Source organism: Tinamus guttatus, unplaced genomic scaffold, assembly GCF_059628265.1.
Source record: "Tinamus guttatus ecotype Peru unplaced genomic scaffold, ASM5962826v1 Tinamus_guttatus_pri_ptg000048l, whole genome shotgun sequence".
Taxonomy (NCBI): Eukaryota; Metazoa; Chordata; class Aves; order Tinamiformes; family Tinamidae; genus Tinamus; species Tinamus guttatus.
In genome coordinates, this window is record NW_028288582.1 from 3,055,362 (window position 1) to 3,069,688 (window position 14,327).

General features: G+C 49.8%; 1 protein-coding gene across 1 annotated transcript in view; it reads left to right on the forward strand.

Moving 5' to 3' along the window:
• The window catches only part of PRKCH (protein kinase C eta), a 103,419-nt gene that overhangs the window by 71,609 nt on the left and 17,483 nt on the right, over window positions 1–14,327 (forward strand). The window contains exon 11 of the mRNA XM_088539532.1: window positions 13,626–13,764. Coding sequence (XP_088395658.1) covers window positions 13,626–13,764 — 139 coding nt within the window. The remainder of the gene's footprint in view (window positions 1–13,625; window positions 13,765–14,327) is intronic.

Below are 14,327 nucleotides of genomic sequence, written 5' to 3' on the forward strand. Positions count from 1 at the left end.
TCCTTCAGTCCCTGTTTTAACCAGACTGAAAACAATAGCAGCTCCTCTCCTGGCAGGGCCGTCACAGGCCGTCCCGACTGTGGGAAAGGTGAGAGGTTTTTCCTTGCTCGTGCGGGAGGAATCTCTACAGCAATCCCTGGGCCTGGTGTCTCAGCACAGCCCCGGCTCACTGTGCTCCTGCCTTGCCTGGCCCAGGATCTGCCTCAGCCCCCTTCCTCTGCAGGACCTCCATGTGTGCTGAGTTTTCCCCCCTCAGCCCATGGCAGGGTTAACCCCCCTGTGGTTAGCGGCAGCCCTTGCCTGCGCGTACAACCCACCTCCTCGCTGGCAGCCGATGCGGGTTGTGGGTGCTGGAAAATCATGAAGTCATCTGTGGTTTCTCCCGATGACAGGCCCCTCGAAGGCTGGCTTGGATTTAGATGTTTTCCGGCCTTTCTCAACGCAGTGGTACTTGGTCCTCAGGGGAGCTTGTCTAGGGTGATGGGGCAGTGTGGGGACCTCCTCGGCGTCCACAAGTGCAGGGAGTTTGGCAAAAAGCAGGACATGCGGGAAGGGGGCAAGCCAAAATCCCATGGCAGTGCCCTAGACAAGGCAGCATGTGGCCTGACCCAGTGTAACCCATGAGGACTCAAAGTACCTCTAACTGACGGTGAAATGGGTGATACAAAACACTGAACGCAAGGGTGAAGGCTGCAGCTAGACGATGGACCTCGCTGCGCTTGGCTGTAGTGTGTTGGGGAAGGGTCTGGAGAGGGGCAGTGCTGGGTCGGCTCCATCGTGTCACCTTCACATGGGCACATGGCCTCCTTGCTGCCCCGAGAAGCGCAGGTGGGTGGCAGCTTGGAAGGGCAGGTTGAGGTAGGAAGCCACGTGGCAGCACTGCTGGAGGAGAGGCCAAGGCAAGGAGGCTCCGAGAGGGCCTGGCTGTTCTTACAAAGGACAGTGCTACTAGTACCTTAGTAGCTTGGCCTGTGCTAAATCTGAGCATTTTCACAATCCTCATTCTGTTTTGTTTCTGCACATGAGGCAGAAGCCACAGGGTTGCTAGCTGGGTGCCAGAAAAAGCTCCAGCTACACAGGGCAACTGAGGACAACGAGCAGCTCTCCTTGGTTGGTTGTTGGTTTTAATAGCAAGTCACAGCATGTTTGAGTGATGTGTCACTGGTGTGTCACAACCCCCGTGTCTGTTTTATGAAGGTGCAGCGTGGGCACCAGGGCACTTAGGCTCAGGAGCACCCTGGCCTTGAGATAGAAAGCCCAGATGGAAAAGTAGTTGGTCATATAACCTTGCCTCTGGCTGGTGTGCAGCTGGGCAGGCAGCAGAGCAGTTCCTGCCTGCGTGGTAAAGCTTGGGCTAGTTGTGGGGCAGAGCCTGCCCCACACGGACGTCACATTGAGCGTCTGCTGCACCCACTCTGTGCCTGGGCAGAGCCGCTTCTGGAGCTCCCTTTGGTTATTGCGGGGAAATGAAAGGCTGTTGATAAGGGTTTTCTTGTTGTTGGGTGTTTTCATTTTTGAGTCATTCCAAGCATGATGAAGCCTGTGATGCCAGGAATGAGAGCAAGCAATCACTGTGGGGACAGAAAACCAAATCCCCAAGAGCTCAACCAAGAACTTTGGTTGAGTTCTAGGTAGGAGAGGTGGCTGTAAAGACACGGGCGCGCGCAGTGGAAATGTAGGGGTTCAAAACAGGCAGTACACAAGTAAGCAAGTACACTTGGTTTGCATTCACATCACTGCGGTAGTGACCCCAAGGAAGCAGTCACTGCAGGGAAGATGTGGAGTGGGAAGAGAAGCAGCCCTGTGTTTGAGTTGGTTCCAAGTAGGAGATAACCTTAGCGTGAAGGTGGCTGCTGCCGCATGGGGTGATCGCTCTCCTGTTAGTGTGGCACAAAGTGCTGCTGATAGTTTGATGTACTGTCCTCTACTACCATGTTCTCTACTCCCCAGCGCTGCAGCAAAACTCATGCAAAATTGTGAGGGGTTTTTTACATCATTTTTTAAGTAAAGTGCTATGAGGCCTGCATGAGGAAGGAAATGCGGGACAAATAAACCGCACTTGCATGGTGTCCCCGAAGTGCAGAGAGGTCATCTGTTGTTCTCTATCTGCATAGCCTGTCTAGAATGGTACCAGGAGTTCATTAGCTTTAATATATGTTTTGCAGGTGACTTTTTTAGCACGTAAAAATTAAGATAATTCATTTCTTGTTCCTATTTCAGGGCAGTAAAGAGTCCTCCTGCTTCCCCTGAGTTTCTGTGGTCTTCCATTAGTTCTCATTCAATTATTTATTGACAGGAAAAGTATCTGAAAACAGCAGTCCAGCTGGAGAGTAGCAGTATTTGACTGTGCAGATGAATTTAGAGTATTTGATTGAACCCACTGGAACCGTCAACAACATTAATAATTACTTTCCTACCATAAAACAAAAATAGGACCTTATAGGAGACGTGCTAAACTTTGATGAGGACATGAGCTAAAAACTATTGCACTTTAGATGTCACCAGGGCACTTGTACCTGTAACAAGCACAGGCAAGATGTTCTTTGAAATACATCTTGCCTTTAGGTTGGGCTAACTTCTGTATTGTAATAGAAAATGTATATTGTTGTGCAATATTGTCTTGTGCAAACATGGGATGCTTAGATGCAGAATTTTTAATTCTGAGTTTTGTTCTGGTGTGATGTGGTCATACCACTGAGCACAGATTTCTGTCTCTTTTGCCTTTTGCCTGTTGTTTCTTGTCTCTCTAGGTTAAAAGCAAGTTTCAGTGTTGATTTGTGGTGTCTTCTGCCTGCAGAAAGAAATTCATAACCAAAAAAAAAAAAGGTGAAACTTATACAATTAAGACCTAAGAGGAACCTGACACTTACAAACTCAGGTCCTTCCCAGGAAAAATAGTCACATCTGAGAGTCTGTGCTGTTGGCCTGAAAAAGCAGTGAGCTGAGACCAGTTGTTGCAAGTACTTCCCAGGTAGCCAGGAGTTCTGGTCCTACCAAGAAGAGTGACCTTGTAGAGGAAGAGTATGAACAGACTTGGAATCAGCCGACTGAAAGGCATGTTACTCATGGGCAATATCCTCATAATTCCCATTTTAACTGGATCCTGCTTTTTGCTGTTAGTCATTATTCCCATTCCTACCTTGCAAATGCCCCTTGCACATCTCCTACTCAAACTTCCTGTTTTTCCCTTGTAGTTGATGCTGCCTGTGCAGGGGGGTGGAAAAGGCTCCTGATTCTTGAAGTGACATGTGGCAAGGATGTGGCCGTAGCTCCCGTGCAGGGCTGGCCCGTTTAATGGGGAAGGACTGCAATATTTGGGCTGGAAAGTCATTTTTCCCTGCCAGGAGGTATATTCTCAGATATAGCACAGAAGTGCTGGATTTCCTTCCCTGTGTTCCCACATCTCAGGGGCCAAAATGCTGAACTGCAAACTGGGGAGATGCCAGGGCTGCAGTGACTCTTATGCAGAGACTTGACAGATTTGTGTGCCAAAAGCTCAATGCATGAGTAAAGACAGACCTTCCTAATTCAGCTCTCATTTCTATCCTTCTCCTAAATAGGGTCTACTGAGACAGGGCTTATTTTTCATTTTCTGTTAAATTTGTTTAATCTGTTACAAGAACAAGTCATTGGGCAGCCTTCTCTGCTTGGTAAGTCATTGACTCCTGAGTCACTTGGTTTGCTTGTCATTGGGCAACCAGCTAAGGCACCTAAGGTAGGAACCTACTGCCAGAGCGGCATGTGGGGTGGCACACGAGCTGTCATCATCCCTTTTGGTCTGTCACAGAGCTCGCTGTGCCGCTCGCTCCTGTGCATGGGCAGCTTGGGAGGAGTCCCCAAAAATGGGAGTGGAAATTTGAGAACTCAGCACCGGGCCTGGAATTCCAGTCGGCTCTGCCCTGCTGATCCAGAGCTTGGATACGTGGGCTTTGCGCTGCACTGGAGTGAATCACCTGTAAAGAGTGAATGGCAACAGTAATCCACATGAAATGAGACACTAAATCTGGGGATAAGGAGCCATTTACCAGGCTCTCCCAAATACCTCTTCCATCTCATTTCACAGATGCTATTTAAGTGATTTGTTGCAGTGAGAGGCTGAAAGATGTGAGCAGACAGACAAGCAGGTTTGCCCACAGGTTCCCCTAGGGTCTTAGAGAAAAAGAGAGAGTCAATGTTGTCTGTGATGGTTTCAGTTTTTCTAGCAAATAGATCTCGAGAGAGCAGCCCTGAGAAATGTAATTCAAAATGTGCTCCTGTGGGGGCTCAACAGGACTCCCCTCCTGAGCAATGCTGGGACAACATGTGTTTTGTGACCACGATGTGTCACTCGCAGTGCTGCGACTGCACGTTCCTCCCGTGCACAAAAATCCTGTGTCGAGGGTGCAAGTTTCAAGAGCATCAGTGCTGGGCACATGCTGCCGCTTCGAAAGTTATCAGTAACTTTGTCATTGGCAATCAACACGCCAGAGCAAACTGCTTTTGAAAATCCCCTCTAAAAATACAGGGCGGCACTTTTGCCTTTAGCACTGCTCATTCCATTATAGAAAGGAGATTAGAGCCTACAGCCTTAGCTTTACAAATCTGGATGTGTAATTCAGAGCCTTAAGAAGGTTAGATATTTTTCCTCCCTCACAAGGGATTTGTCCAAAGCATCTTTGGATTTTTGTCTATCCAAAACCAGCCAAAAATGACAGATTTTTTTTTTTTGCCAATGACTTTCAGGAATTTGAGATCCAGCTCAGAGTAAAGCGAAGCTTATCCATAGTGTCTGAAGAGGGAGAGGTTGGACAAGCCGTGCCGGTTCAGCCGAGGAGCGTCGTCCTCCTCAGCAAACCCTGCCGGCTTTACAAATGCGGGTACAGGTTTGTTTGCTGCCAGAGGCGCTCTCTACACATGATCATGATGAATGCTGCCACTTTATATATATATATATATGTTTATATATATATATATATATTTCCTGGAGTGAAACACTACTCCACAGAGTCAGGGAGGGGGCTGGATTTCACAGAGCAGTGGGAAGGCAGGAGCGTCGCGGCCGTTTGGGCCGGTGTCCGATTCCCCTTGGGGCAGGTGTAGTGGCACGCGGTGGTGAAACGGGGACACGTCACGCCGGTGCCCGGGAACGAGGAGCCTTTCCAGCAGCCCGGCCCTGCTCCGATGCTGCCAGGACAGCTGCGAGCCGGGCCGGCCCTTTGAGCTGCTCAAAGGTGGGCTCCCGGCAGTTGGCAGTCATTAATCGTGCTGGATAACTCGGCCGCTCCATCGGGAAGCGCTGAGACCGTGTTGTGCCGTTGGCACAAGCCCTGTTTCATTTTCCTTGCTGTATCAGGCTTCAAATCAACGTTGGTCTATTTTAGTCAAGGTGACATAACAGGCTTATGCTTTTTAATCTCTCTTGGCACCATCCATCACAAGTCCACATCTTATTCTTGTCCGTGTGCTTGGGTCTGAGGCCTGTCGTTCGCTGCCTCCGAAGACCTCAGGCCGGGGGAACTCGCAGAAAGAAGCGTTGTGTTGCGCATTCCCTTTTTTTTCCCCTTTCCCTCTTTTTTTGGCACGGATAACACAGCCGCTCTGTCGGGAGCAACTCGGCAAATGATGTTTTCTGGGCCAGCGAATTCCAGCGTCGCTGCCAGCGGGATGGCGGAGTCTCTCGGCGGGCCGGGCGCATCCGGAGAGGGTGCGCGCCAAGGGCCGGGCACGGAGCCGTGCTCTGCCCGCCGCTCCTCTCCGCGCTGCATGGCAGGACGTTTGCCGGGATTCTGGGAAATACCTCAAGTGCAACTGCTGTCTTTCCTGACCAGAATCCCACATGAAAGTGAGGCAAATGAGCTGCAGACACACGTATAGATAAATAGATATCTGTATGTATACACACGCGCACACGCAGACGTATATAGGGTATTTTAAAAAATATATAAGTAACATGCACGTGCGGGGGTATAAATACCCAGGAATTGTGCCATCTCTGGGATTACTCCAACGTAATCGCGGGAGCGTCTGTGTTTGAGCAGCCATGTCGCCGGCTGCCCCCTTTCCCGGGAGCGCCGGGCGGCCCTCGTAAAGCTCCTTTTGGAAACGGTCACACGGCAACGCGGAGGCTCTCGGAGCTTCACCTGGCCCTGGAGGGACTCAGCAAGGTGCCCGGGTTGTCCCGCTGGACCCCTGCGTCTTGTGCTCGGGCCTGCTAGCGCGATGGAAGCTCGGGGGTGATGGGGTGTGATGATACAGTGTGGCCTGCCAGGGGGATTTTAGTTTTATTTTACTTTTAATCTGTGCTCACCCACTCCAAGCTAACCGGGCAGGTGAATCACGCCCGCTCATCTCAATAGCAATGAAATCACGCGCCTAATTGCACTGCCTTCCACAGCCACCTTTTCCGCAGCGCCCAGAGGGAGGGGAGACGCCAGCGCTTCCAAATGATCCACGAGGGCTCCGGGGCCGGATCCTGCTCGCTCGTTTGCCCAAGGAGGTTTCATCTCGGAGCTGCATGGTCCTCGGGGCTGCCGGGGAGGGGGCCTGAGCAGCTTCCACGAGAGGCAGAAGGGAGCCAAGCAGCAAGGCAGCCCCCTGGCAGCCAAATTGCAACTGGTGCTGCCCAAACCTGGGCAGGGAGCCTGCAGAAACCTGCCCTTGTGCTGCAAGGGCTGGTTAACTTTAAGATTAAACACATAATAACAGAGCGCTCGTGGATGCGAGCACTTTCCGGGCGGGTTTAGTCCGGAGGCCAGCAGCAGAGCAAGGGTGCGTTGTACGGCGGGAGCCTGCTGGGGAGTGCAGGGGACCTGCTGCAGAGCACAAGTGCAGGTGGGTGTGAGCAGCTCCCTGCGTCTTGCACAAATTCAGTGCATTGCCCTCCAGAAGGCTCCTCTGGCTTGTGCTCTACCTCAGCTTGCAGGAAGCTTCAGGCATTTTGCATTTAAATCCGACCCCAGAGAGGGTTGTTGTGTCGCCGCGCAGCAGCGCGGTGCCCGCAGAGAGCTGGAGCCGGCTTTGGAGGCTGGGTGGCCATAGCCCATCGTGCTTTTATCCTAACGCACCGCAGCAGACAATTCCCAAAAGTTTGTGCTCTGCCCTTGTGGGGGATCTCGCAGGAGCAGGGCAAAGGCACAGGGCTCCGTTACAGTCTCGTCCTCCTCCTCTGCGGTACTGCTCTGTGCGATCGATAGGACATGCTGTGGGGCAGGAAAAGAGGGGAGATTGCACCTGTGCAGTAGCATTTCACTCCCTCATACCAGGTCTTTCTCCTTTTGTGTGGTATTTGAGAAATGCAGAAGTTCAGCTTGGAACCTTTGTGCCAATGCTTGTGGTCCCTCTCCCCCCAAGTGTGGCCATCCTGTGAAAATAACTTTAAGTTGCTAAGATACTGGAGAGTGGCACCGTGTTACGTTTCATTCCTGATTTCTCTGATTCCTCCTGGAGAGGTTTTCCCTTCACTTCTGTCCTGTTGCACTGCGCAGCAAGAACACGACCTGCCATGCTTAGCCTGTCTGGCCTGCAAATGATGTGCGAAAAGAGTTTGCTGCTGCACCTCAGAAGTTTGCAGAAAACTAGATGAAATGCTTCCGCTGCCCAGGAGATCATTTTTTCCAAGAAACCTGGGAGTTAGCTGAGTTTTTGTTTTGCAATCCCTAAGCTGTATTCTCATGCAGCTCTTTCTTGCTCCATCAGCAAGTGCAGAGGTGACAGCTCAGAGAGCCCCAGTTTCACAGTTAAACGAGGAAGAGGATAGGAAGGACTGCAATGAAATCCCTCGGGGCTTAGGGGTTATGTTCTGAAATTGGGGCTCTGTAAAATAGCTCTTATTATCTCAGCGTGTGTCAGCTCCAAGTGTTGCTGCGTGTAAGTGGCTGCTCTGGCTAAACGTTGTATAACAGCGTTGGACACGAGCTTCACTTCTTCCTTTGGGCCTATGCCCAAGACAGGGTGCTACATATAAGCGTGACGGGATTGTTCTGGCTATGGCGATTTTCCTCTTTAAAGTACCACAACAGTTGAAGCAGCAGAAGCCTCGGAGGCTCAGAAGGAGCAATAGCTCTTCCTTTTACTCAGCAGCAAACCTCAGGCTCTCAAGCTGTTTTTCTGAAGTTCAGTGCAGCTTGATCTTTTTCTGATCTCTGCTTCGTGGCTTCCTTTTTCAAAGGCCAGCAACATGTTTTTTCCCTTTGTGATTGCAGTATTTCTCCCTACCCCAAAGATGTGGTGGCAGCTAATGGATTTTTCTGTCTTAGCTCTGATAGAATATAATGCAGGTATCCTCTGGGGTATTTATTAGTGTCTGCTGAAATTCAGCTTTGCTACTGCTTGGAACATTTGCTTAACTTCCTTGATACTGTGAGAATGTGAATTTCTGGTTACAAAAACCTCCTTAGCTGTAAAAATGAATATGTCCAGTTATGAAATGTCCAGTTATTACGAGGAAGAATGAGAGAGACATGACGCATTTTCTGTGAAGGATTTTTGAAGAGATAGTGAATTCTGCTCAGTCTAGGATGCATGGGATAGCAAATAGCCTGAATTCCAAAATTGGTATAAAATCTCAGGGACAAACAACTTGGATGGTCCCCAGTCCAAAGGCAACAGCAATAGAATTATGAAAATATTTTTTTTCTTGTTGTTGTTAAGTTTGGCAGATGAACCCCCAAAATTCAATGTGGAAAGAAAAATAGAACATCGTTTCCATGTCTGTGGGCCTAAATTAGTTGTCACCGTTCTTTCTAAAGCAACAATGGTTTTTGTTTTGTTTTGCAACTCAGTCTCAAATTGCTGGTTTCAAGTAAAATGGAAAAGGTTGGTTTGGATGCTGTTAATTAATGCAGAGGAAAATGGGAAGCAGTGTTATCTTCACATGAGGATTTGGGGCTTTTCACAAAACTGAGACCTCTTTCACCTCCCCTCCTTATTAATCTGAAGTGTTGGTTTAAAGCCTTGTTCACTTTGGTTAGAGCAGGGCCTCTAATTTGCAGTTTCCCCCTCCTAGATAAGTATCTTAACTCCCGGGCTGTTCTGCAGAGCGTGTGACTTTCTTTCTGTTCTAAGTTATTTCATTTTGCAAAAAATAATTATAATTTCAATGGAGCTGCCCTTGGAAAACTGTATTGCTCTGGCTATCAGGCCCATAAAGTGGATTTTTCTCCACCTTGGTGGTGATTTCAGTATTTTTACAAAATCATATGACTTCAGCAGACCGGGTGGAGAAAAATCAAAATTAGTCTATGCTTGAAGAATGAACGTGTTCCTGCAGGGAAGGAGGGGCTACAGGGATTTCAAGGGAGAGCACTGTACCTCAAATTTGCTTCTGCGCGTGGTTTCTAATGGCTTTGCACAGTGAAGATTGAAAAAGCGAAAATGTTCCCACTCAGAAATGCCCAATCTAATCATCTGGCCCATTCCAAGTTTTAGCATTTGCCTGGAACATTTCACTAGTTTCACTTAAACTTGCGAGTAGCTTCCACTGCCCTGTGCCTGCGTTCCCGAAGGCTGCCCGTTTTTGGCCAAAAGATGGGAACCCCAGACTTCTGCAAGCTTTAAAGTGGCCCTTTGGATCTCCATGAGAAGGAGAAACTGAGGCAGTTCAGGCTGGAAACCAGCCCTGCCACCCCCGCTGCTGCCTGCAAGGTCCTTCCGACGTGCGCACCCAGCGGGGTGACTTGCTGAATAAAGCCCAGGGTGGGAAGAGCAGGAGCGGAAAAAGAAATCTCATCTTTTCCTACAAAATCTCTGCGTCACGAGTGACGTGATCTGACCAGCGTGAGTGACAGGTACTCTATAACACCTTTTTGTTGGCCAAACTTTCCATGGTGTGAGGAACTCATATTGGACAGATGTTCCAGAAATGCCTGGATCATCTGCAATTTTAATTTTGCTTTTCTTTTTGCAGTCGTTAAACTCAAGCAGCAGATGTATAAGGAAACTCCTCTTCCAGGGAGCAAGGCTTAAACAGCTCATTTAGTTGTTTTTATCCGGGTCTGTTTTTATCCAAATTGAAACGATGCCGCTAAACCGGTGTGCGGCGGCGGGGTGTGCACACAAAGGCCGCCTTTCTGGGGTGGGATGAGGTCTGTCTGCCGGGGAAAGGCTTGAGGCAGGACTTGAGCGGGGCCTTAGAAACGCAGCCCTCAGAAAACCTCTCTCCCGTTATTGCTTCATTGAGCTGCTAAAAATATGGAGTGGAAAATGCAAGTATTAAGGAAATGAGGTAGATCTGGGCTTTGAGAGCTGGAGGGCTTCCAGTTTCATCGGCTTCTCGGAATCCTCGCTGCTGAAACGAAGAGCTCCTTGTAAATCCTAGAAACCTGTCAGTGTTTTTCTCTCACGTGGCTTCGCTGGTGCGTGTGGATCGACGTGTGGTGAGGCCTGCGACGTGAAGCAGCAGGCACAGAGCTTGAGGCTGCCGGAATGGCTCAAGAGCAACGCGTGTGAGACCAGAGCAAAATTCCCCAGAAAACTGGCTGGCTGGTGGGTCTCATGTTCCTCCAGTGGGGACGTGGGGCCTTTGTTGGGGTGCTTGCTGCTTGTGAAGCAAGAAGGATGGAGAGGTCCTCTTCTGAAGTGATACCCGTGTAGCCAGAGCCTCTGAGCCCGTGAGAGCCGATTACTGCCAGGCTATGGGTTATGTGAAAACAGAAAATGCAAGTTTTAGATTTCATGCATCTGGAAAAGTGTCCAGAGAAGCCCATCTCCTGCCTGCTGGAGGAGACACCGGGGTCGTCCTGATGGGTTTAACATGTGATGCAGCAAAGCCCAAGGGCTGGAAGTTTGCCCCGTGTGCTTAAAACTTAAAATTTCAGCAGAGAGCTGAAATTTAATGGCAGCTCCATGGACAGAGGCCCTCTGGGATGATAGAGCATGGGGTATTAGGCAGCTAGGAGGGATTGCCGGGCTCTCCACAGCATGTCCGGGGGGCAGAAGGTGGGAAGGGGAGAATGTCTGGTAATTTGTTGTGCAGAGCAGACCTGGCCTCCAGCCCTCAGGCTCTGTGAGGGATTCGCCTGCTCGGTCCACGTACGTGACTGTGTTTCTGCAATATAGCTGCAATATAGCGAGGCTGTAATTGGAGGGATATTCCCAAAGCGTAACAGGACACGGTGGATATTTCTGAGAGCAGTGGGGAAGGGGGATCTCCAAGCAGACTCACCAGAATTCCCCTCCCAGTCGTGTGCGCGGATGCACCCCCAAAAGTCAGGCCTGCCTAGCCCCGAAAAGGTGTTTTTGCTGCATTTAAGTCTGAGCCAAGAATAAACTATGCGTTTCAACCACCTCATTGCAGATTCCTGGAAACAAGGCCTGCCTTTATGCTCAGAGGGCTTCCCTGCTCTGCCAGGAACCGCAGGGAAGAGTAACCAGAGCGTGGTTACTCCGCCGTGGAGCACTCGCTGTCATGAGCAAGCGCGTGCAGTAGCGCTCGCTGTGCTCGCCTAACCCGGCCTGAGACGAGCTCTGCCCATGCAGCCTAGTGGCCGTTTTTAATGTTAGGAAGGAAAGAAGAAAAAGGTGTGTGGAAAAACGGAGCATCCCGCCCAGCGCAAGCAGCGCGGCGTCACGCAGGCGTCGGCCTTGTCCTAGGCCCCTGGGTGCCACGTAGCCAAGGGGCCAGCCGGGAAGGGTGACGGCCTCACAGAGGGGTTTTGAGAGGGCTGTGTTGCTGTGCCATGTTGTAAGCTGAAGGAGGAAGAGGATATTTGCTCCTGTGATTGTGGTACCCAACTCAGGAAGTTGGTGTTCAGTCTTGGCTCCGTTGAACGTGGGCAAATTTCTCAACCTTCGCCTTTTTAACCTTCACTTTCCCATCCATTAAAAGGAGGCTAATAATACTCTTTTTCTTATCTCTTTAAGACAGGATGTGGTCCTGGTTGTCTAGTACAGTTTGTCATTGATCTTTGCACTGTAATATCAAAGTTGAGGGTGAGCTTTCAGAGGCTCCACTAAGGCTTCCTGTGGTGGTGTGGGCTGTAGAAATGCTAATTCAGAACAGAGGAATCAGCCACCTGATTTTCACTTCAAGATCATAGAAAGAGGATGAGCAGGTCTTTAAGAATCTAGGTGAATTCAGACTTCAGCTCTCCCACAAGTTTCTAGGTAAATGGGGAGATGCCACCCTTACTACCACCCTCCTCCCTGCTCCCCCTTCCCAGGGAAGGAGGTGTCCAACGAGAGAGCAAAACGCATCCAGTTGCAGCATGTGTTTCATAAAGGACATGAAACCTTCAGAGGTATCTAGTTGTTTGATTCCTACCTGGGCATCCAGATGCCTTTGAAAGGCCCCAAGTGACTATGTCTTGGGCTATAAGCCTGTCCTGCGTGTCAGTAAAATGGAGATCATAGCACTGCTCTAGCCCAGGATACAAACCGGGGTTAGCCATATCTAGGATAGGGATTTCCAGGTCACAGCTCCTATAAAATAAAAGGAGGTGGCAAAAGCAGCACATGCAGCAAGCAACACAGCCTATGTTCCAGAATGTTTCTCCACCAAGATATCTTTGGAGCTTCCACCGGTGCAGATTTTTCCTGCAAATCTATACAAAAAAGAAAAGGTGACTGATTTACAGAGAACAGAGCTGTCGTCGTAGTCGCTTTCCTCGGTCGCTCAATGTGCCTAGAACTTGTTTGACAGCTGAGAAGCAGAGGTGCTAAGAGCTGGGATGTATTTTTAGGAAGGCATTGCCTAAGTCTGCAGATGACCTGGTGCCATCTGGTCATGTTCCTGACAGCACTTGTAACCACGGGCTATTCCGTGAGGCCATCCCAAGGTCAGGCAAGCTGATAAGCTTCGTTAGGGCTCTGTCATTTTGGCAGCTCCACTTCTGACCGTGAGTTTCCAGGCTGTTACGATGTTGTGTTGGAAAATGTACAGTATGGTAGCTGGCTGCAGGCCTGGAGGGTGGGCATTGCACAGGGAGGCCCCCGCTGCCAGTGAGTGCGACACGGGGAGTTGGCCTCTTGTTTCACTGCAGTCCTGCTGGGATTGGTACCGCTGGGATTTTAGGGCTTGCCTTATAGCAGAAGCATCGCGTGCTGGCCTGTACCTACGGCGTGATACCAGCAGGGAGGTTCTTTTGTCCTCCGACTGGATAAAACTCCCGGTGGGGGTTATCACTCAGGTTGCTCTGCTACCAGCAGCGCTGGGATTTACAATCCCACGCCGCTGAAGGCAGGACCTGCTCACCCTCAGGAAGGTGCCTCGCCTGTCCCCTCGTCTTTGCCGCTGTCCTCTGAGCACGGCGCTCTGCTGAATCAGAGCACGTCACGCGCGGCGCCTTCTGCTGCCTCATGCCATCGTTACGCGACTTGGCAGCTCGGGCAGCCTCTCCTCCAGTGAGTCCCAGAGCTAAATTAGCAGAAGCGCTGCCAGTCAGGCTTGTGGTGTGTTTGGAAAGCCGTGTGGGCGAGCTCGCAGAGCACCTGCCCATATTAAATGCAGTTCAGCAGAATAATGCTTGTCCCTCCCTTTTTTAAGAGATGAAGCACAAGAAAACTCCTCCTGAATGGCTTGTGTTTATTTTTTTATGATGATGAGGCTTATCCAGTTTACCTGTTAACCTTCAGAGGCCCAAGACTCTGCCTCCATTTGCATTTGGGCTGATCCAAGCATGTAGTAATGTTGTGAATAATTTTCTTTGCAGGGACTTGAAGCTGGATAACGTGCTGCTGGACTACGAGGGTCACTGCAAGCTGGCAGACTTCGGGATGTGCAAAGAGGGCATTCACGATGGCATTACCACAGCAACCTTTTGTGGCACGCCAGATTATATTGCTCCGGAGGTATAGGAGACCTTTCTTTAGCCAAAAAAGAGCAGTTACGTTTTTTAATAACACAAGTTAGCCTTAATAAATGTGCTTTAGCTGTGCTTTATTGGAGTGCCAGGTCCAAGGTTTCTTCCCAGATGCAGACTTGTGCAAGCAAAGCCTCAGTGAATCTGCAGGCTGCTGTAGGCAGTGAGTTGAGCAAGTGTCTCTCTCAAAGGAAGCCAAGGTGAAAGATTGAAGTGCTGGGCTGCAGCTGCTAAAAACCTGGTTACAGAGAGAGAGGCACATACAGGTCTTGGCCAGTTTGATCTGAAAATAGATCAACTTCTCCCTCCTTTCCCATTTCATTTATTTCTTTACCTCTTCCTTTTTCTCTGTCGTTTATCAACCTCATTGGAAAATTTATAAACACTTCTTTAAAGAACAGTTGTCCTCTAGACACTGCCAGATGTTCTGATAGGGTTTTAGGTCCATCTTCACTCTAGTGAATTTTTGTCTGTGGTTGCTGTTTGTGCCACACTCATGCTTCTTTCCCTCTTCAGCTGAAAGCGTTACTCTTGGAGCTGCAAGAATTTCCT